The sequence below is a fragment of the Hippichthys cyanospilos genome, chromosome 21 (assembly GCF_059441005.1).
Source record: "Hippichthys cyanospilos isolate Australia breed blue-spotted pipefish chromosome 21, RoL_Hcya_1.0, whole genome shotgun sequence".
Classification (NCBI taxonomy): Eukaryota; Metazoa; Chordata; class Actinopteri; order Syngnathiformes; family Syngnathidae; genus Hippichthys; species Hippichthys cyanospilos.
The window spans coordinates 10,377,410-10,402,943 of NC_142389.1; the positions used below are offsets into that span (position 1 = coordinate 10,377,410).

The window sequence follows — 25,534 nt, forward strand, 5'->3', positions numbered from 1 at the left end:
TCTGATTAATCGGCAGCACAAGCCATCCGTTTTTACAGTTCTGAGTGGGTGGCCGTTTTTAACAACCAATCGCGTCCTACCTGTTTGGTGAGTTAGGTCATGTGACGTTCACAAGCTGAGCAGTGATCAGTCGATACCTTACGGTAGGTAGTCTTTGATCGACCGCGATGTCGTTTTCAGTCGACAGCTAGTAACAAAATGGCCGCTCATTGGATAAAGATGGATTTTGCTACTAAATTCATACTTCACAGGCAAAATTTTAATCAGAATGCTTGGTTTAGAATAGTGGGAGTACAAAGAACATATTGTAGAGTAAGAAACAGTTATATATAATCTCAATTCTCACCTTATGTACTGCTGAACCGATGTCTGGTTTGTGTTACCATGGAGACAGGGGGTGGGTGGGCTCTAACTCGGTTCACTAATGCTAATTTGCGCATCCAAAAAAAGTCAGTGCAACTCTGTTTACCTTTTGATTTTGACATGACAGCGGGTTGTCACATGAGTGCTTCCACCACTTGTTAATTTTCACCCATGTAAAGCTGGTCATGTCATTGGCAGCGGAAGTCATTGGAGGAATAATTATTGTTTCAACACTGTCAGGAATAGGCGGATGACAAGAAATTTACGTTCCCTTTTTTTCCTCTTTTTGTCACGGCAGTTAGGAAAATCCATGGAATAGAGTGAAAATGACAGTATAGTAATCGGTTACAAGAAAAAAGTCCATTTTCCACCATGTATCCCTTTTAAAGATAAAATGCTGAGCAGCAATAATGAAAGAACGTCGACAATCTTTACAGAAATAGACAAGGAGAGCTGCGGTGATCCTGGGACTCCTCTCTACGGAATAAGGGAAGGCGACAGCTTCCTGAACGGTGGCATCCTGCGCTTCGAGTGCCAGTTTGGGTTCGAGTTGATAGGGGAGAAAAGCATCTCCTGCCAGGACAACAACCAGTGGTCGGCGAACATCCCTATATGCATATGTGAGTATTTTGCAACTCTTGCCGCCTGCTGCGATGCTGATAACATTCAATCAGACCAGTCGCCATGGTGACCGAGTTTACCAGGGGCCTGGAGCAGATGACCGGCAATGATGTGCGCATGAATATTTAACAGGAAGCCTCTTTGTGTCTTCCCCATCTCACCTCCTCAAAGTCCCCTGCATGTCCAACTTCACGGCTCCCTCTGGGACCGTCCTCTCGCCCGACTACCCGGAAGGCTACGGCAACAACATGAACTGCGTCTGGCTCATCCAGTCGGAACCGGGCTCTCGCATCCACCTGGCGTTTAACGACTTCGATCTGGAGGCGCCCTACGACGCGCTCACGGTGAAGGACGGCGAGACGGGCGACGCCGCCGTCGTCGGCAGGTTCTCTGGCGCCGAGAGTCCCTCGCACCTGACGTCCAACACCAACACGCTGAGGCTGGAGTTCCAAGCCGACCACTCCATGTCAGGGAGAGGCTTTAATATCACCTATAGTAGTAAGTGGCCTTCCTACATTCTTTTTTTAAAGATCAACATTGATGTATAGGGTTTCATAAGGAAGTTGGAACATGCTGTAGCCCAGCATGTAGACCAGGGTTCACCACGAGCGCCAAGCAGCCCCCAAAGATCACATGAGTAGCCGGTAGTTGGTTCTGCAAATAGCTTACAAGGAGATAAAGCATTAGTGATTTTCTGTTAATTTTACAAATAATTATACATGTATTTACATTTACAAGACTTAATACACCTGATTTACATATTTACCACAGCTGTTTTTAACTCTAAAAAAATGTTTTAACGCACCTTTAATGACTTGGGGCCACTTTTGTAAAATCCTACCGCGCATGTTTTTGGGGCATTAGGCGATGTCGTGTCAGTTTTTGCTGCCGCTTCATTTAAGCTAGCATGCTAGGTAGTTCTGTTCATGAACCTCACAAAATCCTTGTTGTCTAAAACATCATCACTTTTCAGAAGACGTCCAAAACTCTGTTTGTTCAACCGTTAGTATTGCCTTGTGAAATTTACCAAATAATTTAGATTCATCAGTAGTTTGTAAAAGTGAATTCATGTATAACTAAATAATTACCGGTAATTAAATAATAACCGGTAGCGATAATTACCTTTATAAAAAAAACTCATTATTTATATAAATAATGTATACAAAAAGTTAGATAATATAACCACAGTGCATTCCAACTGGAAAAAGCACAAAAAAATCGAATCGAGGTGACAGGAATGTGTTCGCAATGTAATGTCATCATAGTCTCAGTTTGCGTTTGCGTCATTGCATTTTTTGCGCTGTAAAATGTATACAATGTGTAAAATCTGCTCATTCTATATCATGGCTCTGATGTTATTTCCTAAACATACTACACGATTTGATTATTTTCTGGTCAGCTGCACTCGTCCTTTTCTTTTGTGTTTGGGGACCGTTTCGAAGTCGGGACTGGACTCCCTTGTGATACGATGAAGCGGCCCATATGCCCCCAGGCGGGTACGCTTGCATGAATTTTATCAGCGGCACAATTTGCTTTGCAGCAGTCCCCCCGAGTGAGCGAGTAGGCATTTGAGCAAAATCCTAAAAAGGACTGGCTTGGAATATGGAACAGACACATTATACAAGGGCCATATTTTTCAAGGCCAACGCTTCCAAGTCACGATGCTGAATTTAATCAAAGTGAAGATGCTTGTAAAATATGACGTTTATGCTATCTAATTGCATTTCAAACCACACTCTAATAACAATCTCGATTCTATCTGTGTCCCCTTGTAACTTTTCACTCCTAAAGCGTTCGGCCACAACGAATGCCCGGATCCTGGCATTCCAATCAACGCTCGCCGCTTCGGGGACAGCTTCCAGCTGGGCAGCTCCATTTCTGTAGTTTGCGAGGATGGCTTTATCAAAACCCAAGGAACTGAAACCATCTCCTGCCAGCTGGAGAGAGGAAAGGTCATGTGGAGTGGGCCAATCCCCAAATGTGAAGGTAAAATAAAGACTCAGAATGCCCTCAAAAGATTACAAGGGGATATGTAGAGTTACCATGCATGTTTTGGGGAATATGGGAGGAAAGTACCCGGAGAAAACGCACACCTGGCATGGGGAGAACATGCAAACTCCACACAGTAAGGCCAGATTCGGAATTAGGACCACAAGCTGCTCATGTGAGGAGGTCATGCTCAACATTTGGCACTGTGCTGCCATCTTGTTTGTTTTTTTTGTTTTTTTTAATGTATTTTCTAATAAATACACCCACCAACCATCACATGCAGAGAGCTATGTTTCAGGATAAATACAGCCTGCTTTTAAATTTTATTCTATTATATATATATATATATATATATATATATATATATATATATATATATATATATATATATATATATATATATATATATATATATATATATATATATATATATATATATATATACAGTATATATATATATATGTATATATATACAGTATATATATATATATATATATATATATATATATATATATATATATATATATATATATATATATATATATATATATATATATATACCACAGGGACTTAATGTAAAAATAATGTAAAATTATTACCAAATCAGTGCATAGAAATGTATTTAAGGCTAAATGCTAAAGGCTTTTTTAATATAATTTCTTTCTTTTTTTTAAGGCTGTGAAGACATTCCTGGCATTCAGTTTTCCTTATTAAAAAGTTTAAAAAGAACCATTTACCAAAATAAGGATTTTTTTTTCCACTTGCATAAATGTTTGCTATATCAAAGTAAATCCGTTTTATTGATAGTAAAATAAATGTGTATATATTAATACATAATAAATGAGTATGCTTTATTTAAATTATATATTGAGTATTTTTTGAACACATTCCTCTGGTGGTGGCTATTGCTGGCTATTGTCCATGAATATTAGCCTTCCATGTTGCCGTTTATTGTCTGGTTGTGTTTTTTTCCTGCGCCTTTTAACATTTATGTCTTTTTCGTCACTTGCCTAAGTGATCTGAAAAAGTGATGCTGCAAAGTGAGTGTTTTGAAGTCACTAGCTGAGGGCGACGCCAAGACGGATATTCGGATTTGGGATTCATTCAGATTGGGTCTATCCGTCACGCGCTCCCCAAGCTTGAGTTAGTGTTACGAAACAAAGCAACTCCGCCACTATCCATCTGCTGCCTCGCTGCCACTCTGGTGGGTGGGTAGTTCTGTTCAAATCCAGGAGATGCTGCGGAGAAATCTGTCCTGTGCCGGAGGGATCACAATGAGCTTCTGTCCAATGTAGCGTCTAACAGTTGGTGGGGTTCTCAGGGGGCATGTAGTTCTCCCAACTGGGCTGGCAGCTGGGATGACCTCACAATTCATGGCTATTGTCCCGTTTCCTCCTGCAGCGCCATGCGGTGGACACTACTCAGCCCCCAGCGGAGTGATTTTGTCCCCGGGGTGGCCCGGTTATTACAAGGACTCCCTCAGCTGCGAGTGGGTGATCGAGTCAGAACCGGGGCGATCCATCAAGGTCACCTTTGACAGGTGGGTAGCGGAGAGCACTGCCATTATCCACTTAAGGGTAATGCTTACTATTAATTCATAATTATGCGCTCCATAGAGAATGTTTTCCATTGATAAATAGTAATGAAGTCAAACCTGTTGACCATCCATAGAATACAATAGTACAAGTCATGGCTTCCTGAAAGTGTGTCACCTTTGTGTACAAGACAACATTATTACTTGAGTATTCGGGTAAAGGCCCTGTCTACACACAACCATGGCGATTCAACATCTGGCTTTCAATGGTCTTATGGGTCCTTAATGTAAAATTTGCCATCAAATAAATCTTATTTGCAAGAATTTAGGAATAAATGCATGGTGCTAAACATTCTCAAACTTTTTGGAGCCAGGGATCTCTTTTAGAAAAGCACATTTACCAAGGACTCCCATTGCATGTGTTTGCAGAAACAAAACGAAAAAAATAATAATACTGACCTTTTTACATATTCAATTTAACAAGTGTATTTGTTACTTTTAAGTCATACTGAAGTTTACAAAATATATACAGTAAAATGCCTCCACTTCATTTACCAGCCGCTTGCCAGGTACGTTTAGACTATGCCAAAGAGTGAATGCAAAAGCAGGCTGATGCGGTAAACACCAGCACTCCACGTTGCCCTACTGCTGTTTAATGCTATGCAAATAATTACCTCAAAACACCATATACCAAAAAAACTTGTCAAAAGTCTGTGACAGCCCTCCAAACCTTTCCCTACAGATTCCAGACAGAACTAGGTTACGACTTCCTGGAGATCCATGACGGCCCCAACCTCCTGTCCCCGCTGGTGGGCTCCTTTAACGGCACCCAGGTGCCGCAGTTCCTGTTCAGCAGCTCCAACTTCCTTTACTTGCTCTTCACCACTGACAACAGCCGCTCCAATGCCGGCTTCAAGATACTATATGAGAGTAAGTGAGAGAATACGCTTGAGTGTTTGGAATATCCCAGACCTCCCTGAAAAAGGTCAAATCCATGAGTTAGAGCATACATATATATGAATAAATGATAATTATGATGTAGCATTGCTGCAGTAGGTGAAACATGATATCATGGAGGAATACTGTATTGACCTAGCATTGCAACAATGATGTAAAATATGAAAGACCTCACTGACCTCACAGGCGGTGTTTGTAATCACATCTCTAACACACCGGACATTTCTCTAACCTCGATACCTTCTGTCAGCATTCACCGGGATTGTTATTTTCCAGGCGTCACTGTGGACAGTTACTCGTGCCTGGACCCAGGCATCCCCGTCAACGGGATCCGCTACGGACAGGACTTCTCCATCGGGTCCACGGTGTCGTTTGGCTGTGATTCGGGATACCGGCTGAGCCATGAGGAGCCTCTCGTGTGTGAGAAGAACCACTGGTGGAGCCACGCTTTACCCACGTGTGACGGTAACTAACGCACATTTTTTTGTTAGCTGAAACAAGCCTAAATCAAAAGTGCTTTGAGAATTGTAAGTGGTTCTATCACCTTAGCTGTATTTTTTTAAATAATTAACGTAAAACATTTAACATATATTTACAGAACAGCAGGTGCTGAAAAATGTTTGGGGACATTGAAACGAACATTTACAAAACCAGGGTATGGCAAATTACTTTTGAGTTTTTCACGAAAATATGAATTTTCAACAGATGTCCATTTTGAGGTTTTCAAAAACACACCTACACACACACAAAAAAAAAAAAATCCTCCTGAAGGTCTCCACTTTGATTTCCTAGCAGTCAAAATGTTCATATTGTAATTGGAGTGTATAAAAAAAAGGAATAAGTAAACAATGTGCACAATTGGAAGATGAATGTGCCAAAACTTCATACCTTTCACTCAAGAATTATACATAGTATTAAAAGGAATAAAATGAAGAATTTGAATATATCTCAATTTTCATTTTTAAGCCAGACATAAGCCATATATATATATATATGTGTATATGTATATATATATATATATATATATATATATATATATATATATATATATATTTCTTTTTTCGCATTGTCATGTAAGCTAATGACAAGCAAACACAGATACAGACAATTTAGCTATGCTTGCTCACTTTTACGACATCCCACACATCAAATTAATTTTCATTATTGCTTTCGATGCGCCAGCACCCCTCGTAAAACTTCAAGATGTTTCTACGTCAAGCTGTCCTTGTAAACGTTGAGTGTTTCCTTGCAGTGCACACCTAGTTAACCTTCATTATGTTTCTATGTCACATGACTCGGTAAACTATCACTGCTTCTTCATACCACACATCCAATTAACTGTTTCTAAAAATCACATCTATGCGGTAAAGTTTCAAGTCGGGTCTTCGTAAACAACATATTTAGTCACATGCATGATCTAGCAAACGCCATGTTTCAACATGCCGCAGATAACAATGCTGTAAATATATTTTTATGGACATCCGATAGTAACATTTGATGTTTTAAGCCACAGGTGTCAAACTCCAGTCCTTGAGGGCCGGTATCCTGAATGTTTTTTAACCCTCTCTCTCAAACACACCTGATTCAAATGATAAGGATCGCTTTTAAGCTCTTGCAGAGCTTGCTAATAAGTTAATCATTTGAATCAGTTGTGTTGGGGAGAGAAAAACGGAAAACATGCAGTATACCGACCCTCGAGGACTGGACTTTGACACCTAAGTTTTAAGCAGTTCAGCACTAATAATTTTTCAATATATTGCTTTGTTCCACACCTTTAGCGCATATTCACTTTATTTGCCCTAACTTTATGCCACACAACCAGTAAACCTCCAGTGTTTCTATCACACCTCAAGTTAATTTTCAGCTTTTCTAATAAGTGTCAGACCCCAAAAAAATGGTTCAATATGTTTTTGTGTTCACACCTATTAGACTTCTTTCTCACTTTCAGCCTCGAAAACTTTCAATATTTCTTTGCGCCGATCAACAACTAAACTTTTAAAGTTTGTCCTGCATCACTACTCATCTTAATTCTAACTTACTACGCACCATTGTTTATGTGAGCCTTTATTGCATGTCTGCATTGATCACCCATAGTAAACATTCAATGTTTAATTAATTCACAATGTTTTTATTATGTGCTGCACCCTAGTAAACATTTGCAGTAATGGTATGCTGTACCTCTAATGATTTTCAAACTTTTTTATGTGCTGCACCCCTAGTAAAAATTCAATATATTGCTGTTTGGCACCCATAGTAACATCTGAGTGTTTCTTTGTGCCACGGTCAACTTGTTTCATTGTTGCATCGCTAGTAAGTTTTTATGCACCATACACTGAGTAAACTTTTCTGAGAATTTTAACATTCAACATCCATGTTATTCTTCATTATGTTTTCACAGTGCCATACCTCGAACAAATGTTCAATTTTTTCATGTATTACACCCTTGTGATTGTCTAATGTATTTCTATGCGATGCAACATTAGTAAAATTTTAATACAGTGCGCTGCAACATTAGTAAAATATAACCCTTTTGCTCCTGTTGGGACAATGCATCCCACAGCGTTTCAAAAAAATCGCAGTGGGTATAGGAATCGTAGCAATAAGATTAAATGGCATCCCAGCGGTTCTTTACAGTGCTTCTAGTGGCATTTACTGTAGCAACTTTTCCCATTCACAACAAGCCAGTGCTGGGCTCACTGTCAACAAGGAAGGTTGTGAATTGTGATCTAGTATTGCAGAAATATATTGATAATATGTGCTATATATGTGTGTTACTGTAGATTACACTGATGACTATGTATTGTAGGTGTTTGGTGATCATTTTCACTTCCCTGCCACGTTTATATTATTATTATTAGTAGTAGTGGTAGTAGTAGTAGTAGTAGTAGTAGTAGTAGGAGTAGTAGTAGTAGTAGTAGTAGTAGTAGTAGTAATAGTAGTAGTAGTAGTATCATCATCATCATCATAAAATATGAGGGGAAAAAACGTTTTTTTTAAATAATTTTCTAAGTATCCTAGATTTATAAACAAGTTGTTTTTTTTTGGTGTGTGTTTTTTTTTTCTGAGGGAAAAAAATCAGGATCAGTAATGAAAGGGTTAAGTACAGCACCAGGATATCCAAATGTAGCCTTTAAATCTTCAGATTTTATACTATATTGATACTATATAATTTTATACTGTGGGCAGCTCGGTGGCGCAGTGAATAACACGCCCACCTCACAGTTCAAAGGTCCCGGTTCAAATCCATCTGACCTTCCTGTGTGGAGTTTGCACTTTCTCCCCGAGCCCGCGTGGGTTCTCTCCGGGCACTCCGGCTTCCTCCCACACTCCAAAAACATGCATGGCAGGTGAATGGAACATACTAAAATTGTCCTTAGTTGTGATTGGGTGCATGAATGGTTGTTCGTCTCTGTGTGCCCTGTGATTGGCTCGCAACCAGTTCAGGGTGTCCCCTGCCTACTGCCCAAAGCCAGCTGAGATAGGCGCCAGCAAGCCTGCGACCCCTGTGGGGATTAGCGGCTCTAGAATGGATGGATGAATTTTATACTGTACTACTACTTCTATAATACCTTAAACTTTCAATGCATTGCTACAGTATGTAGTGCACAAGATGATGACGTAGGATTATCTCTCCTGTCCCATTAAGATCCCACAGAAAAAAATGTAGTTCTTTACCATAGTTGTCCCAAAGAGTTTTGGGGAGCAAGAAAAAAATCAATGAAAATTACAACTACCTACTGCCTCTTGTAAAATTTCAATACAGTGTATTCCCATTTTAAATAATTTATTATTAGATAAAAATCCAGGGGTTCTCGAGATTTTAAATAAAACGAACATTAATTAATTAAATGGTTCAGTAAAATCCAAGTTCATCATACAAATTTTATGTTCAGTGGGTTGTTCAATTTCAATATTTTAAAAACCCAGATTGTCCCGCATACTAAAATGGTTTGACTCAACTTGTCCTGTGCCACCTCTCGTTACCTGTCAAGTTAATGATTTATTTTTGTGAACATATCTCTACTATCATCCCAAAAGCTGAATATTTTTCTGTAGACAAATATTTTTTTCAGAATTTGAGAAGAGGTCTGACACTTTATGTTCTTTTTTTTTTTTTTTGGTGGACAAATATTTATTTATAATTTAGTTAGTGATTTATTTTGTGAACAGATCTCTCATGTCATCCCAGAAGAGGACGCTTTATGTTTAATATATTTCTCTGAACAAATGTTCCTATAATGCATTTTTGGTCTGACACTTTATATTGATTACTTTTAATGGACACATATTTATTAGTAAATAAGTTTTTGTTTTTGTTTTTCTATAACAGATCTCTTCTATGATCCAAAGTAGGCCACTTTACGTTGATGATTTTTTGTGGACCAATACAAATAAAGTTTGAAAGGTTCTAAATGAAAAAAAAAATCTGACATTGATAATGTGTTTTATATTCTTTTTTTTTCCCCTAAAAATGCTTTGCACCGGTTAAGGGATACTTAGCTGAAAACATATTTCACAGGAAGTACATCACTGAAATAACGGTTAAGAACCACTGTAGTAGAGCAGCAATGATTTTGAATGTATTTTTAAAAATTAGACTTTTTAAAAAGCTGTTATTTGGTATGTTCTTTTTTCTGTTGTAATGACTGAAAACTATGCACATTTTTGATACCCTGTTTAAAAACATGTCTCTCCAGTTCTCGTAGCTTCCGCGCAAAGCTGATTGATGCAATAAGACTCTTTGTCTCGATGTGACGCTAATGCGACGTTGGGTTTTTTTTTTTTTCACCCGAGAAAAGAAAGCGAGGACAGACATCGGAACTGACAGCAGATATTGAAGCCGAACCGGCAAGAAAAAAAAAACAAAAACAGAAGACAATCAGAATCCAAATTTCTCACCCAGCTCAGCATTCAATATTCAGAGCTTCCTGGCAGCCAAGTATAAATAAATAATGCTGCAGTGCATTGCAGGCGTGTGAGCTAGTGTCGAAGCACCAGCGTCGGCTCTGTGACTTTTTCTGCTACGTGGACTCATTCTCACAACTTGCTCAAACTTGTTTTTGTCTAAGCAGTGTATGCTTTGCTGAATGTGTTAAAAATCTTTGTTAGGCGCATTTTCAATATCCCGGTGCAATTCTTGGCGCCGCTTTGTTCAGGAGGTCCCTGATCGTCTTTGACCCTCCGCAAGGTCCTTTTCCAACTGCTACTTCCCGACCTTATGGCACAGCTGTGATGGCGGCCAAAATTCTCTGCCGGCATTGCAGTTTTTGAGGCTAATAGTATTTCCGCTGGGGCTTTATTGCGACGGCAATGATGAGGCGACTAGTCCGACTGTAAGGCGGAGCAACTGGAGCGAGCCGCGGCCCATATGCCGCATTAGTATGCATAATGTGAGCAACGCATCTTTTTCGGAAGGCAGAACGCCCGCGGGGTCATCTCGAGGTCACTCTGCCTCGTAAAATCCATAAATAAAATCACTTTGCCTTGAAACGTACATAAAATGGGTTGTAACCAGTAATGACAAGGAACAATTACATTGTTATGGAACTGATTTTCCATGTATATGTACGAGTATTTATTTTTCCTTTAACTGGACATATATGGTGCAAACTTTCATTTCAATGTGCCTCACAAAATAATAAATACTCCCAATATTTCAAAATAGAAATATCGAGAATGCATGGTGAAAACGCACATTATACGGGGGGCGAGAAAAGGATGAAAGGATGATGTCTAAGACAGTGACAGATAATTTTTCACTATATTTTTGACCATATTCACAGTTGTGGTTGATTGCCTTAACATAAAAAATACAAATTTGATCATAATAAACAAAATTTAAAAAAAGGCAAAACTGTACATATTCATTTAGTCCAATTTATATGTTCAGGACGAGTAGGAAGACGTACAAATCTCGTTCTACCCCCTTGTTTTCTTTAAATTAAAAAAAATATCATGTTGTCCAGTAAATTTACAATTGAATTTACAAATAAAATTGATTGTGAACTAGTAAATGGACTTCTTATAAAGCAGTGGTGCCCAAACTATGGCCTGGGGCCATTTGCGGCCCACCAAGTCACAACTTTGGTTGACTGATCCAACAGAAAAACACAAAATAATCAAAATATTTTTTAAAAAATCAATACATAATCATTCAGTTCAATTTATATGTTCAAGAGTAGGTAGAAGTACACATTTCTTCCTACCCTCATGTTCTCTATGAATTAAAAAAAAAAAAAGTTATCCAGCAAATGCCGCATACAGAAAACCAGAAGGCTGCCAGCACCACTTTAGATTCACTTGTGTTTTTTCTATTCTACTACTACTACTACTACTACTACTACTACTACTACTACTACTACTACTACTACTACTACTACTACTATTCTACTCGCTATAAGCAGTTAAGGAAGAAATGACATACTGTTTATATTTTCACATTCATTTGTTCACCCACTTCAGCTTTCCATTGAAGGTAATACGGCAGAATATTTCAGATTTGTTTGGGTAGCAAATGGTCCCGTATTCCACGACACCTATATCCATCCCTGCACTGAACATAAATCCAATTCCATCTCCATATTCAGCAAATTGTACTCAGCTGACCATTTTTAAAACAGTCAGATAAATTGGTATTTATTTTTTGGGTATTTTTATATATACTACGGGCCACAGCCACTGAAAAATGATTGGTGGGCCGCAAATTGCCATCATTTGGGCACCACTGATTTATAAGAAGACCCATTTAGTAGTTCATGATCAATTTTCTTTGTAAATTTGGCTGTGCGTACCGTTACTCTACTTTGTTTTAAATTTACTGGAAGAAAATTACTATGTATTGTATACAATTTTTTGGGGTGTGGAACTTCGGATTTACTAAATGTACAAAATATTGCTTTTTTATCATTTGAATAAGTAATATTGGCTAGGTGTTTATTCGATAATCAATCAGGATGCTGATGTTCTATATAAACAACATATATTTAGTTGATTTTTAAAAAAAATATGTATTTCAATAGTTAAACATTCCATTATGTCATAATTTCGAACCTGATACTTGTTAGAGTTTTGTCAACATAGAATGCGACACGGCCTCCTCTCTTGTTCCTTTAGTTCGTTGTGAAAAGCTCATATCCGTTGAATTTGATGTTGCTTGTTTTTTCATCATCAAGGCAAGTTTCAGATATTGCCATCCATCCATCTATTATTTAGTGCTTCATCTGAGTCGCCGGGGAAGCAGCTTCAGCTGGGAAGCACAAACTTCCCTCTTCGCGGCCACCTCATCCAACTCCTCCGGGAGGATCCAGCCAGCTGAGAGACATAGTTTCTCCAGCATGTCCTGGGCCGTCCCCCAGGGTCTTCTCCTAGATTTTGCTTGTCCTTGCGCTCCTCCTCAGATATTACCATTATTTGGAATGTATTCATTTTACTCAGATGATTGTTGTAAAATTATTGTAGAAGCTTCTATAGTTGAAGGCATTGTAAAATTTGATGTTTTCTTTTAACTGTTCCACAGTATGGTGATAGTCACAGATAGAATTATAATCGACAGTCTTATTTTCAAGAAATGTTATATTCTCAGTGTGTAGATTTGCTGTGTTTTTTTGTACTGGTATTTCGTATTAGATCTGGTGTTTCTTTCTAGGTGTGCTGGTGTGAGGGTGGTTTCCAGGCTTTTCATACTGAATTTCTCCATGATCATGTGCCTTCATTTTTTGAATCAGTTTTTTTTAATTTTTTTTATTTGCCGGTTGTTATCAATGAAGTCCTCGTACAGCAGGGGTCACCAACTGGGTAGCCCCCGAGTATCACATGAGTAGCCTGTAGACCTGTTCTGTATATAGTTTACAAGTGATAGAACATTGTGATTTTCTAGGAATTTTACTAACAATTATGCATATATGACATGTACATTACATATTACACTTGATTTACATATTTACTACAGCTGTTTCTTAATTATTGTGAAAATCAATAACATGATCAGCGTTTTCACGTAAACTGGTAGCCCTTCGTATTACTCATCACCAAAAAAAGTAGCTCTCGCTTTCAAAAAGGTTGGTGATATACAGTATATTGCTCCCAGGTTCTGTTTTGAAGCATGAAATACATATTAAAACTGAATATTATGCTGCAAAATTTTGTTTTGCTTTTTTTTCCCCAAAATGGTCATTCCCTGAGTTATAACGTTAAAAAAAATCATAAAAAAACAACACATTTTTTACCTTGGGTTATCAACAGTTTGTTCTCTATGTACCACAAACAAAACGTAGGCCTGGTCTACATGTAGCTGGGGTTCTTGCAAACGGGCATTAAATGTCTCCGATTTGCCCTAGTTGCTATACGTGGCTGGGCTTTTTTTTCATCAAAACTGACTGTTTCAAAACCTCCGGGCAAAGTGGAGATTTGCTCAAGCCTCCAGTTTCATGGTAGGGTGTAACCACTTTAAACGGAGATTTGCGTCATTGCGTTAGTCTTTTTCCTGCTAAAGACACAGACACTGGTGACGTCAGAGGCGGAGGTTCTATCCGATTGGACAGAATTTGGCAACACTACTGCCGCCTGGCGACTTAGCATGCTTGTAAGTGAATGAAACCGCAATGCTGGATTCGTATAGACACAATTTCTTAAATAAACACACAACAACAAGGGGGACACTATGCAGATTTAAATAAGGTTACATGTAGACAAGGAGTTATTTTTGTCTTTGCCGATCATAGTTTTGAAGTCATTAGCTGCTAGCCCTGTGAAAATGGATTTTAACATCTATCGCCGTAGGTGGCAGTGAATGAGTTCAAATGTATGTCACACCCACAAAAAGCATTCTAATGTGATACTAACTTAGTGTTTCTCTATGTCTCTCACCTTCCCCTACATTTCTGCAGCTCTGTGTGGTGGTGATGTCCGTGGCCCCTGGGGCACCATCCTGAGTCCCGGCTATCCGGACAGCTACCCCTCATCCCTCAACTGCACCTGGACTGTGGAAGTCAGCCACGGCAAAGGTAAGAGTCAGTCAAATGTTTTCTATATTCCCACAAACAACCCAAAAAGAAAATACACCATAGCGCTTCTGTCTACGTGCGTCCGACAGGCGTCCAGTTTCAGTTCAACTCGTTCCACCTGGAGGACCAGCACGACTATCTGCTGGTCACGGAGAACGGGAGTTTCCTGCAACCGTTGGCTCGCCTGACTGGCAACGAGTTGCCTGGCAACATCAACGCCGGTCTCTATGGCAACTTCAAAGCCCAATTACGATTCATCTCCGACTTCTCTATTTCCTACGAGGGCTTCAACATAACATTTACTGGTAAAGTCTTTTAGGAGATTCCATATCAGCACTTGTGCATTGGGTCATTCCCAGCCCTCATTAATTGTCTTTCCATTATTTGTTGTCATTCATAGTATTGTCCAGTCAAGGATTTTTGGTATTCAGGTAAACTTTTGAAAGACTTTATCCATGAATCGACCGATACCTGGTCACTTAGAACTGACTTCTCAACTTGACTTCTTATCATTTTATCATATATTCCCTGGAGAATGTTTTTTTTTTTCAGATATGTACCCCCCAATAAGTGAAATTTGCAAAGTAGGACCCCTGCCCCTTCATTCCCCAGGAATTTTCATCCAAGTCTATATGGGTGCTAGAATTTTTAAAATATGAAAAGTATTTATTTATACTTGACATATTTTAGACAGATTACTACAGTACACATTTTTCCTTCAATATTAAATTAGTAAACCTTATACAGTAACTGTAATGTTATGCCTTCCCGTTTCCATGCCTTGGCTGTAGTAGGGGAACACGTAGGGCTGGAGTTGCCCTCGGCGTATGGCCCTCATATGTTGAACTAGAGTGGAGCCTGTAGCTGACCAAACATGATTACGCGCAGAGTTTACATTTCAAATTCCAATGTATTACAAAAGGTAACAGCTTCCCAAAGTTTTCGTCCTCACAGGACTGTTTTAAAAAAAAAAAAAAAAACTATTGAGAGGCCAGACAATCCATCAATCAGGTCACGAGCAATCCTACAAGATACGTGATTGGCTACCAGCCATTAAAGGTGCTGTAATTAGTTATTAATGTAATTAAAAAGTCTAAAATTGCATTTGATTACACCTGCAGAAACTTTGTTATAAAGCAGGGAAACTAGCACCCCTATTATATATAGTTTTTTTTTTTTTTACAAATGTATATGTTTAACCAACCAATTCACATTCTATGCAAAATGATACCTTTGCCTATAGTTGCAACAAAGTAGCAATCTTTATTTGTATGGTGCTTTTTACCAGACAGAATGAAGCAAAAAAAATAAAGTTTACAATAAAATCCTATCATACAGCCAAAGAAAGGCAGCACTTATTAATAGATTGTTTGGACCTTCAAAAGAATCCTGTACAAACTTCTACTGGTGCTTGAACAATGCTTGTTACCCGTTGAAGGAAGTTAGCTGTCATAAATGCTGACGCTGTGAGTGACTCATACGTTTCTCTCACAGAAAATCAATGTGATCTATTTAAAGTTCATACTTAATAAGATTAAGGTCATGTCCAGGAAAAAGGTATAATTAAGTCTACCTGAAACAATTGTAGAGAGCAATGTAGCCTTTGGTTTACAGAACATTTTTTTTTTACAAATAGTACAGAACTATTGAAGGCAAAAAAAACAAAAAAAACAACCTCCCTGAATATAACTTTGTATCCTGTTATCACCAATTCGTGTTGAAGGTAAAGTGTCATTTTAGACAAAAAAAAGAGCTCTGACTCAGTGCATTTACAAGTAAACAATGTGTCACAAGAGACTCCATATGGAAACCCACATTTGTTAAAAATTTGGCTCACGGAGTTCGTAGACATAATTAAAAACTAACAAGAAAACAAAAGGGATGGCTGATTGGAGTGTCTTGCAATACACATGGCCAGATGTCATATTAGGAAGCCATCTATTATGATTTTAGAGTCCCTAAGAGTCCATACTACATACGACCATCAGGGACAGGGAGATTTTCATGTTAAAACCTTTAATCTGCTCTCACACACAAACTGGCCTATCAGCAGCCTGGAGAATCTAAGTCATCGCACACATTCTATGAGAAAGAAAAAACCTTTCTTGCAGTTGTCTTGCCAACTTTCAATAAGATTATTTTCTGGAAGAAAATTAATGAATATACCTGAAACTAACATTTTTAACATCAACAAAAGAAAACAAAGCAATAAATCAACTTTCATCAACTAATAACTGATGGCTGTTTTTCAGTGTCTACACAGGTTACAGGTTAGTCTAAAACTGAAAAAAAAATAACCAAGTGCATCAATGTGCCTGAAATAAAAAAATAATAAAATAAAATAAAATAAATAAAAATAATAAATAATAATAAAATAAATAATTCAATAATAATTCATAATGCAAAATATTAAAAAATAAAAAATAATAAATAAAGACATATATATATATATATATATATATATATATATATATATATATATATATATATATATATATATATATATATATATATATATATATATATATAATAAAACACTACTTTAGAATGGCTCAGAAGTGGGATGCAGTGCAGTGTAATCGGGCCCATCTTGACCTCTGTATCCACTACATTTGCATGACAGCAACCAAATTCAGATGTAATATCATAATGTTTAAGAATCATTCATGAATTTTTGTATGCAGACAACAGACCCGTTGAACGTGGGATCATTGTGGGGACCAGCTCTTTTGTGCTGATAAGGATTATGGCCTGTACTTTAAAATGTTTAAGGATAACTAAGGACACTAAGAAAGATGCTGTCAAAATGTTATTTTTTTTTAACAACTTTTTAACCTCACTGTCCACATCTCAGTTCTGGAGTAAAACAACTCTATGGCCAGATATATAGTAAAGACAAAATGCATAACTTAAACCTACAATGGTGACAGAATAGGGATCTATCAATACATTTTCAACACTTTGTATTCATTAGGGTCATGGGCAGACTGGATACTATCCCGGCTTAGTTTGGAGGAGAGGCGGGGTACACCTTTGACTGGTCGCCAGCCAACTGCAGAAGCGTGATCCAAATGCAGTCTAATTAGGTCCAGTGTGACTTCTCACATCACATTGGAGTATCGCACATATAAATTATGTGGCTTGATGTTATCATTTTGAGAAAAAAAAATCAGCCGATGTTAACAACCTTAATAAAAAGGTAATTTTCTTGTGTTTTTGCTTTAACTGGTCGCCAGTACATCATTTATAACACAGTCTTTATGTACTTTTGGCGGACATTGATTGTTTCAATCTCTGACTGCACTGAGGGAAAGTTTGCTACTTTCCAGATGGCGTCGACTGAATGCCGGAATGTTCCCTTACTGGATGTGTCACAAGACATCTGACTTGTCTTTTGCAAGCTCATTCACATATGGCGACTTGCTGAAATACGTTTAGTTCCACTATAAAATCTTTCTTTACTGTATATTGCTGCTACATTGCAGCAAACACATGAAATGGACATTTTTTCCAAAGGTGCATTGAACCAATCAAGCCAATGAAATATACAGTGGACCCCCAGGTTACGGTGACCCTGGCTTATGCTTTTTTCACGTTACTAAGTGAAATAATTTTTTTTTTCTTCCCTTTTACGGCATTTTTCAAGCTTTATGGCATTAACAGCAGTTACAAAATTCAAACTTGGTGGTCAGTTGTGCATGTGTATGACTCACTGCGCGCATACGTCACTACATGCGTCACTACATACGTCACCTTGATAAAAATCTGGTTTCCAAATGCAATCATTTTTTTGACAGAGTACACACTGGAACCATGCGAGGATCCCGGAACACCGCGCTTCGGCCGACGAAATGGTTACAGCTTCGGCATAGGTGACACACTGTCATTCTCCTGCAATATGGGCTACCGTCTTGAGGGGGCGCCAGAGCTGATCTGCCTGGGTGGCGGCCGAAGAATGTGGAGCGCACCACTTCCGAGATGTGTTGGTACGTAAAAATAAATGAATAATTAAATAAATAAATAAAATGTCCATAATAACAAATATAAATTCAAAATACTTACTGAGTTCATGCCAGCTACATGATTTCATTTTTCGGTGATTCCATTTAGCCATTGTGAGGCTAATAAGCTCGAAAACACTATTTTTAGGCACAATAGCATTAGTCTCACCGTTAGTACGACTATTTGTTTGAACTGATTCAGCTGTGCGATTTTCCACAACCGTGCGCTTACCATTGCAAGTGCAGCGTTTAGTGGAAAATCGAAAAAACAGCGATGCGAATTACAGCCTGGTGTGATTTGTGCGAGGCGGCCGACCGTTTGCAAGCCCATTGCTTGGCCTTGGGCAGCTGGTGGAGCGACCCAAAACATGCAGCTTTAATGGGCTCCAACAAAAAGTAAGATGCTGTTCAAGGCGTGTAAGGATTGGGACTTTTGACTTTGCGAGTGCATCAGATGTCTTTACATCACTCGACATCTATTTTAATGAAGTAAAAGAGTCTCTTCTCAATGGACCTCCTGGACGGAATCCAATATATGTGATTCTTCTTGCACGCCTCCACGGCTACGGTGGAGCCTGTTTGCTTTTTTGGCCAGAATCCGCAAACGCGTTCAACCTCGGGACCCAATCAGCGAAATGTCTATTGCTCGGGATTACAGAGCGTGTACTCGGAGCAAATACTGCGGGTGTTGGCCGTAGATCAGTGAAGATACGTTGGCAATGCACACACTCAGAAAGCTGTCTCGGAGATGAAGGTAAAAAAACAAACAAAAAATGATAAATTGTTACCTCGACGAGGGATCAGCATAATTAGAATGTGTTTACAAATAAGAAGCACCTGGAACTTCTAAGCGTGAAAGAGATATCAGATTAACACATGCATAACAATGAAATTGCTTATTTGTGTCGAGTGTTATCTTCAGATACTCACGACACGTACATTTGTTGGAAGCGAACAAATACAGAAAAAAATTGCTTACATATGATTATATAATGTACCCAAATCGTGGATTGAATGGGAGATAAAAAATACAAAAGCTGGATGCCAAAAAAATAAAATAATTAAATGGTGAGTATAAATGAATTAAAAAAAAAAATCTGTTTTAAAGTTTTAAATCTCAGTGACAAAATCCTAACTATGTGGGAAAAAAATCACAACGCCAAAGTAGTGGAAACCAAAAGGAAAAAAATCATCAAAATGACTCATATAAAGTAAAAAAAAAAAGAAAAAAAAACTGAGGACATTTTAATAAATAATCACACTGTTTAAAACAAATAAAGTAATTTTCCAAACATAATGCACATTTTTTTCTCATAAATGAAGGCCAAAAGTATAGTTATGTTCTATAAACATGAACTTAAAACTTATTATTTTTTAATTCAACACCATTCGAGGGAGATTGATCCGTCAGCCACATTAGCCGAGTTTTGCTGCACAGATGTGCATTTTTATACCGACGGTATTCTTAAAATAATTATTGTAGAGGGACGAGCTAAAGGGTTTTGCTAAACTGTTTGCAGCCAGTGCCTGTTGCAGCTAATAACAGCATGTGTTAGCTTGGTTGTTATTAGGTTATATGTTATTAGGTTGTTATGGCATTATTTTCAGTAAAAGAAGCGAGCGGACTGAACCAATGTTCGAGTCTATTCTTGTTCACACAAAGGAATACTACTAAAATGGGGACGATCATGTAAAAGTTATGATGTCTCCAGCTGAGTCAAGAGTGGCAAGGTATGAAGCTGTATTCCATTTGACTCATTTATTAACTGTGGTCTTTCGGTTTAAACACACAATCATAAACTTGGTGGAACACGAATGGTGCGCAACTTCAGGTATTTATGGCCAAAGGAACTACAGCCGCGTTGCGAGGAAAAGGAAAAACGAGTGCTTCAAATGCATTCAATGTGACAATGGCGAGGTATTCATAGACCGCTCATAACGTGGGAAATCTGAAACACTTAACCCGCAACAAATTAGTTATGGATATGAACACAGGAACATATGAAGTATTTACACTGGTTAGATTTATTGTGTTTTGCTATAGTTCTTAACATTGTCACCAAACTTTTGGTGCATCCTATGCATGGTAAAATAGATAAATAACAGACCCTAAAATTAAGGGTGTTTCCAGTAATTTACAAAAATGCAAGTAAATCACAAGAAAGCTAATACATAATTGAGTATGGGGGGGAAAAAAAGAAAACCACACCACAGTGGAAACAATAGATAATTTGCAAAACTGGGCGTAGCAATGCAAAAACACAAAATAGCATAAACCAATGCAAAAAAAACCCTCATAAAACAGCAGATATAAAAAAAATAAAATGACAGCCTTTAAAAAAAATAGAAAGAAAAGGACCAAAAAGTTGAAACAATGCAGGGAAAAAACAATCAAACCAAAGCTTGAATTGTTGTATAGAAAGGAATAAAAATCCAAAAACAAATTATTAAATGAAGAGGAGGGAAAAAAAATCCCAATTAAACCAATTCAACTTATTTCAGAAATGGCCTGACACAATGAAAATATACAAAATGCCACACACCAATGCTATTTTTTTTTAATACAAAATGGTGTGTACCTATAAAATATACTTTAAATCACAGCTTAAGAATGGCCTAACAATTTGAAAAAATGCTAGTTTCTTTTGCTTTGTTGCAAATAATGGCAACTCTGGCTAATTTTATGGGGGGTTTTTTTTGTTTTGTTTTTTTTCCCGAGCACTTAGTACAATGGAATATAAACAACAGAATCTATATTTTGGAATGGTAGGGTTTTTTTTTGATGAGAGTGGTACAGATTTACCCGGGTGGTCCATGATTTTTGCTCCCAAGTAGGTCAAGCAGAGGGAAGTGTTGCATTTTTAGACAGCATTAAAAGTTCCACTGGGCTCCCTTTTTCCCCCTTCTTTTGTTACCCACAACTTTCCACACATTATCTTCCATTTAGCAGGAAAGGCGCGGGTGGATAACTGGGAAAGAATAGGGAAAAAAAGGGAGAGTGATTGAAGTAGGTGAGGGTAAAATAGCATTATTCATAAAGCTAGCGAGCAGGAGGGAAGGAGTCTGAGAGGCGGGGCTGAGAGGTAATTTTCTAAATGGAAAAGCTGTCGCTATGTGATTTATTGACGATATGACAGCTGTAATACGACTATTACACCGGTAGTGACACAGAGGCGGGGTTTTTGACGGCGTGTGAGAGGTGGTGTATTAGCATGGGACATGCTGATGATACGGGGCGGAGAGTAGGCTAGTGGGCGGAGGTGCATCCTATCCCAGTAGAGTGGGAATCTGCAGGTAATTTATTAATCAGAAATGCACTGGTGTCTCATTTTTTCACAATGGCGGTAGATTGTTGACGACACAGCACTTAAGCCCGTTTATTTAATTAGGCGTGCACCAATTCACATCAGGACCGTTCAATCATTTATGGAGGTGAAAGGTGAACAGAGTCTGCTTGGGAAAGAACAAAATTGATGGAAAAAAAGGATATTACGTGTTTAGTCCTTATTCACGGTTAATGGGGATCAGAAAGCCCATTGCACCCATGAATAAAAAATGTTTTTAATAAACCCTTGCCTACCTCTCTTTCCCAGGTGCAGTGATCTCCTAACCATAGTATGGAGGAATGTGTCTTTTTTGGGGGCACAAACTATATTTTCCTTCATATTACGGAGCACACAGTGCATCAGAGAATGTTTAGCGGGTGCTAACACCCCGCAGCACTGATCACTACACAGCCCTTCCCCCACTATGCAAGTTTTCTTAAAGGGACAGACAGACTTGCCTTGTCATGCATCCGCTCACGACCCCCCCCCCCCCCCCCCCCACACACACACACACACACACACACACATATGTCTCCACACAGCTCACTCACTAACAGCCACAACCTGTAGTAATGAAGAGTTGTTGCCAGAACGCCCTTATATAATGCCATGACTTTATAAATGTAGAATGATGAGCAGTGGTTTCAATTTAAGCAAAGGTGACTTCATTACAGCTGAACAAGACCGAGTATTAACAGGCTGTTAGACTTCTTCACGTCACGTGAGGAACCGAGCGTGGGATTGTTATTGCAATACATCGGGTAGGTGTCGCTGTACAGTGACACTCTAGTGGAAAAAGAAAAAAAACATAAATCAGTGAAGCCGTAAAAAAGTGAAGTGCAAAGTGGTGATGAAACACAGTAAGACTGCGCACCTTCGCACATTTGTGGTTTTGCATTTGTAGATTTGATGATATTTCACCTGTTTGTTATTTTTTGTGCTCAGGCCAAAGCAATACCGGTATTGCTTTGGCACCATCTGGAGTCATCTTGGTGCCAAAAAATTGTTAAATTGAGTTGAGGAGCTTCATTTAGATAAAAGTTTTCAGTTGCTACTATATTGCGCAGCCTTCTGGTCATTAGTGCAGTTTTTCGAGATGATCATCAACTTGTTTGGGGTTGGTCAAGTGTTCACTGCTTTATAATCTTTGAAATACATGGCAATACACAGATTAAAATACAATACTAATATTATTTTACATTGAAACATCTTAAAACATTCCCCAAATTTTTCTTCCTGTTAGCCGAGTGCGGTTCCTCTGTCATGAACAACGAAGGCATCCTGCTCTCGCCCAACTACCCAATGAACTACGACAACAACCATGAGTGCATCTACAGCATCCAGGTAAACAATAGCTAACTTACAAATAGGTCTCATATTTTGGTGAACGGTCATGAGCATTAGTCTCGAAGCTGGCTTCTGACTCAAAATGAATTCTAGGGCAATATCTGTCAAAACTATTGTTGATTTTGACTATCAGTCTACTTCTTATAGTGAGAGAACATCTACATTCCCATAGAAGACATCAATGTTTGTTTCGGGAATTGTACAGATGTATAAAAACAATACAATGCTAGCTAACTTCACTGTAATTCATCCTTGAGAAATTATCAATATTATTTTTTGCAACTTAACATTTTTTACTTATTCTTGGTTCGCATCACATTAACAGCAAGAATGTTTTTGTTCTTGTTGTTCATAGAGCGTTAGCTCGAGAAACTGGGATATTTATAGGTTTTCAAGTAAAATGTGTGCCTTTGTCGGAAAAATATTATATTAGATACCTTCGATCGTAATAAATGTTGCATAGTTTGATTGACCTCAGAAATTATTGAGTCTCGCTCCTCAGAGGCACTGATGAATTTGATTCAAGCTGTAAAAGGCTCTCATAACTGTGGCACAATAAATTACAAAAACCCTGCACTCAATAATAAATATATTTACATTTTGAAAACATACGGCTATGGTATAATCTGAAAATTAGAAAATATCAGCGTTTTTTTTTTTTTTCCAAATAATAACCCTGGAGGTTTTGGTTGTGTGCCCCCAGCTATAAAGAAACTTTCAGGAGGGGGGAAAAACGTGGATCAGAATGTTGACTTCTGATTTTTTAATTCTCTGCAACTAAACAGGTTCAGGCCGGTAAAGGCATCAACATCTCTGCCCGGACATTTCACCTGGCCCAGGGGGACATACTGAAGGTATTGACTTGATCTGAGACTCATATTCTATCTCAAAAAGCAATCATCTGTCCTAACTTTGTCACTCTGCTTTTGTCTCAAATCAGATTCACGACGGCAAGGACAACACGGCCCACGTCCTGGGGGCATTCACTGGCACGTCCATGCTGGGCCTGACGCTCATCTCCACTTCCAACCACCTGTGGCTGGAGTTTTACAGTGACCCAGAAGCCACGGGTGAAGGATTCAAACTGGTCTACTCCAGTGAGTTCATGCCAGTTTTCCTTTCATATCCATTGCGAGCTGGCGCATGCCTCGGGGGACTCACGTATAATGGTCTAGCCGGGTCGTGCGGCCTCATAAATCGCAATACAGGCTTGGGCCATGTTCAGAAGATCTCAGGGGAAGGGTTACTCTGGGTGAAGTATTGTAGAATGTGGAGAAAGGATGCTTAAGGGTGAAAGCACATATATTTTACTGTGTAAGGAAACATATAGAATACTGTATGTGTGTCATGCCACCTGGCACCTGATGTATGAATGTCAATTTAATGGGTGTACTAATTTATTGGGTGTACTAAGCTTCCAAAATGATCAACAAAACACATGCTCTTTTGGTTTTAAATCTGGGGAATTGAGTTGGACACAAATGTTCAGCGAAGTATTTTCTCTAGGGATGGGAAAAGATAAATAAAGTTGACCAAGTCGGAAAAGTTGACGTCAAATCAGGTCAATTAAAAATGTCTGCCTCAAAACCCTACTGAAACCATGTTTGCACCACTGACCTTTCTTGCAGATGTACACAGTGCTGCAATGGTGGCAAGGGAAAGCTGAAATGAAAAAAAAAACAAACAACAAACAAAAAAAACCATTACAGTATTCCAAAAAGGTAGAGCCATACCCCAGAAGTACTTGTGGGGTGGGGGGGTTGGGGTCTGCAAAGACGGTCTTGACAGTCTTGACATACAAATGTCAGGTTTTAAGCTTAAAAACACTTCCTAATTCAGAAGTTTTGTTAGCAAATGGTGCTTACTAAAATAAAGGAAGGAACGCAAAATGAACTGGAGTTGTATCATCCAAGATTATAATATGTCACTCTAATCAATAGTGACTTGATTTTAGGTGTTCAAATTTTTACCAGTAGGTGGCAGTCAAGCATGATATTCACCTAGTCTGTGCAAGAAGAAGAACAAGGTGTTATTGAGTGACTTTAATGACGATATTGTTACATGTATAATGTACATTTAACTTGATTTATGTGTGAATTAAATGGTGGTTAGTGTTTGTTGGTCTTAAATGTAATTGCTCGCATGCTAATGCTAATTATGATTGCCAATTGGTCAACAAAGGCAAATTTGGTCTAAAAAGTTTTATATGTAGAATATAATGAACATGAGTAGTTATGTATATCCACTAACTTCAACTCACATGTAGTAGATTTTTTTTTTTTTAAACGTAACCAGTTATTTGATGGAATGATTGACAGGATTCAGGGTTTTAAAAAGATTAGATAGTGATCGCTGTATTTGATTCTATTTGAGGTGGGGTTTTTTTCCACTTTT

The 25,534-nt window shown here is 38.3% G+C and overlaps 1 protein-coding gene across 6 annotated transcripts in view; it reads left to right on the forward strand.

The window, feature by feature from the left end:
* The window catches only part of csmd3b (CUB and Sushi multiple domains 3b), a 343,211-nt gene that overhangs the window by 257,866 nt on the left and 59,811 nt on the right, over positions 1 to 25,534 (forward strand). For all 6 annotated transcript variants that reach the window (XM_088404543.1, XM_088404544.1, XM_088404545.1 and 3 more), the window contains 12 exons: positions 801 to 983; positions 1,156 to 1,482; positions 2,776 to 2,970; positions 4,375 to 4,513; positions 5,250 to 5,437; positions 5,741 to 5,929; positions 14,350 to 14,466; positions 14,556 to 14,771; positions 18,264 to 18,452; positions 23,037 to 23,137; positions 23,926 to 23,994; positions 24,081 to 24,237. In XM_088404543.1, coding sequence (XP_088260669.1) covers positions 801 to 983; positions 1,156 to 1,482; positions 2,776 to 2,970; positions 4,375 to 4,513; positions 5,250 to 5,437; positions 5,741 to 5,929; positions 14,350 to 14,466; positions 14,556 to 14,771; positions 18,264 to 18,452; positions 23,037 to 23,137; positions 23,926 to 23,994; positions 24,081 to 24,237 — 2,070 coding nt within the window. The remainder of the gene's footprint in view (positions 1 to 800; positions 984 to 1,155; positions 1,483 to 2,775; positions 2,971 to 4,374; positions 4,514 to 5,249; positions 5,438 to 5,740; positions 5,930 to 14,349; positions 14,467 to 14,555; positions 14,772 to 18,263; positions 18,453 to 23,036; positions 23,138 to 23,925; positions 23,995 to 24,080; positions 24,238 to 25,534) is intronic.